The 2,462-nt window shown below is 40.7% G+C and overlaps 1 protein-coding gene across 1 annotated transcript in view; it reads right to left on the bottom strand.

Moving 5' to 3' along the window:
- Nucleotides 1–2,462, bottom strand: part of LOC101853480 (microtubule-associated serine/threonine-protein kinase 3) — a gene marked incomplete in the record, with an annotated part of 165,506 nt that overhangs the window by 64,295 nt on the left and 98,749 nt on the right. Inside the window, 1 exon segment of the mRNA XM_035971580.1 lies at nt 877–958. Coding sequence (XP_035827473.1) covers nt 877–958 — 82 coding nt within the window.

Here is a 2,462-nt window from a genome sequence, read left to right as displayed (position 1 = left end):
GGGGGGGTGATAGAAAAACACCTGAAAGGGTAAGTCTTAGTTGAGTTTATGCTGATTCTGCAAAGCAATTGCCATCTTTATGAAGGTGCAGATTAGGATACTGATAACAGTGAAGAGAGAGAAAAATGCAGGCACATCGACATGTCTGCGTTAGAAAAGGCACATCGACTAAATAGAGGTCATTAAGTGTTGGATGAAAGTAAGACAAACAAGTAGAGAGACAGACGGAAAAGAGCAGGAAAGACAGATAGACAGGAGGGAAAGAGCATTGTAAAAAAGGTATTTGTTAGAGTTCTACGGCACAAGCAACACAAATAAATCATATAGGTGCCAAAGATTACAGGCCTTACTAGAGAGAAACATACCAAGAAAAGTAGTTGGTTTTTTAAGGTTTTAGTAGAGGTTTTACGGCGCTCGCAACTGCATAAGGTCATATGAGCGCCAGGAGATTAGAAGTGTTAAAAGAGAGCAACAAACATAAAAAAGAAGAAGGGGGGATAAGGACGATAGATGTTTGATAGGAAAGAAGAAGCAAACAACACCAGAGCACCCGCCAACCACCCACTAAATAAAAGAAGGAGGAGAGATAGGGACGGTAGGCGTTTGACAGAAAAGAAGGAGTGAACCTCACCAGAGCACCCATCAATCAGTCACTTAAAGAAGAAAGACTGATTAGAACGACAGACGTATGAAAAGAACACAGAAGGAGCACACCAAACCTGAGCACACGCCAAGCACACACTTCAACCTAAAGAAGAAAGACTGAAAAGGATGATAGACGTTTGAAAAGGAAACAACAGAAGGAGCAATCCAAACCTAAGCACCCGCCAGCCACCCACCCACAAACTAACTGATCTAGTGACGAGATATACTCACCGACACATTGGAACTGCCCGGGGTGTTGGTGCCATAGCCAGAGGACGGGATAGAGGCGAACGACCAGCGCCTACCGTCACACCTAGCAGACACACAGGAGAAAGCACATGATTAGTTTAGTTTTAGTAGAGGTTTTACGGCACTTGCAACACAATAAGGTCATATAAGTGCCAAAGATTAGAGGTGTTACAAGAGAGTAACAAACACAAAAAAGAAGGAGGAGAGATAAGGACGATAGATGTTTGATAGGAAAGAAAAAGAAAAACCACACCAGCGCCTACCGTCACACCTGGCAGACACACAGGAGAAAGCACATGATTAGACAGATAGTCCACATATGATTTAGGTCTGTTTTAGTTTTAGCTTTCGTAAGTGTTTTACGGAACTTGCAACACAATAAGGTCATAATATAAGTGTCGAAGATTAGAGGTGTTACAAGAGAGTAACAAACACAAAAAAGAAGGAGGAGAGATAAGGACGATAGATGTTTGATAGGAAAGAAAAAGAAAAACCACACCAGCGCCTACCGTCACACCTGGCAGACACACAGGAGAAAGCACATGATTAGACAGATAGTCCACATATGATTTAGGTCTGTTTTAGTTTTAGCTTTCGTAAGTGTTTTACGGAACTTGCAACACAATAAGGTCATAATATAAGTGTCGAAGATTAGAGGTGTTACAAGAGAGTAACAAACACAAAAAAGAAGGAGGAGAAGATAAGTTAGTTTCTGTAGATGTTTTACGGTGCTCGCAACTGCATAAGGTCATATGAGCGCCAGAAGATTAGAGGTGTTACAAGTGAGTAACAAATATAAAGGAGAAGAAGGGGAGATAAGCACGATAGATGTTTCATAGGAAAGAAGAAGCAAACCACACCAGAGCACCGGCCAACCACCCACGTCCATCTTCTCCGTCAATGGACAACAACGCAAGAGCAACCCAAAAGTCAATACAATCGACAGAAACATAAACAAGGGAAAATAAGCCTAGGAAAAATATCTCAGTGAATTGCTAAACGAATCGATGAATGGCGCCGACTGTTAAAAAGGGATGGTTGTTGAAAGGGGAACGGAACAGTGAAAAGGACTGGATGTTAAGATAGGATTTAAAGAAAACAAAAAAACTAACAACAAAAACAACCTAACTCACAGACTGAATCAATGAATGAACGGACCCGATGGAGCAAACAAACTTTAATGATTCTTTAGTGCACAAATCTCTAGGCTGGAAGAATATAATAAAAGGCGAATGAAGGAACGAACGAACGTAGAAATTCATAAAAATAGATTAATCAAATTTTAATAAAGATTCTAAGAACTGATTTTACTTTCGCCAAAAAAAAGAGACACGATAATAGCGATGTAGTGCCAGAAAAAAAGGAAGGCACTTCAATTTATTGCTAAGTGTCTTTCACTCCGTAGGCACAATTTAGATCATTTGGGAGGCTGGCTGCTTCTGTCTTGTTTGTTAGAGCTAACACTTTTTGTGTGGCATAAAACATCCCAGTAGACATATCAAAAACATTCCCCACAAGGGAATCGATTGCGTCTTCTGTACGCAACAGTATAATAAACAACCCCCCCC

The sequence above is a fragment of the Aplysia californica genome, unplaced genomic scaffold, assembly GCF_000002075.1.
Source record: "Aplysia californica isolate F4 #8 unplaced genomic scaffold, AplCal3.0 scaffold00465, whole genome shotgun sequence".
NCBI lineage: Eukaryota > Metazoa > Mollusca > Gastropoda > Aplysiida > Aplysiidae > Aplysia > Aplysia californica.
Note: the sequence above shows the minus strand (reverse complement) of the source record. Positions and strands in the feature narration are given on the sequence as shown.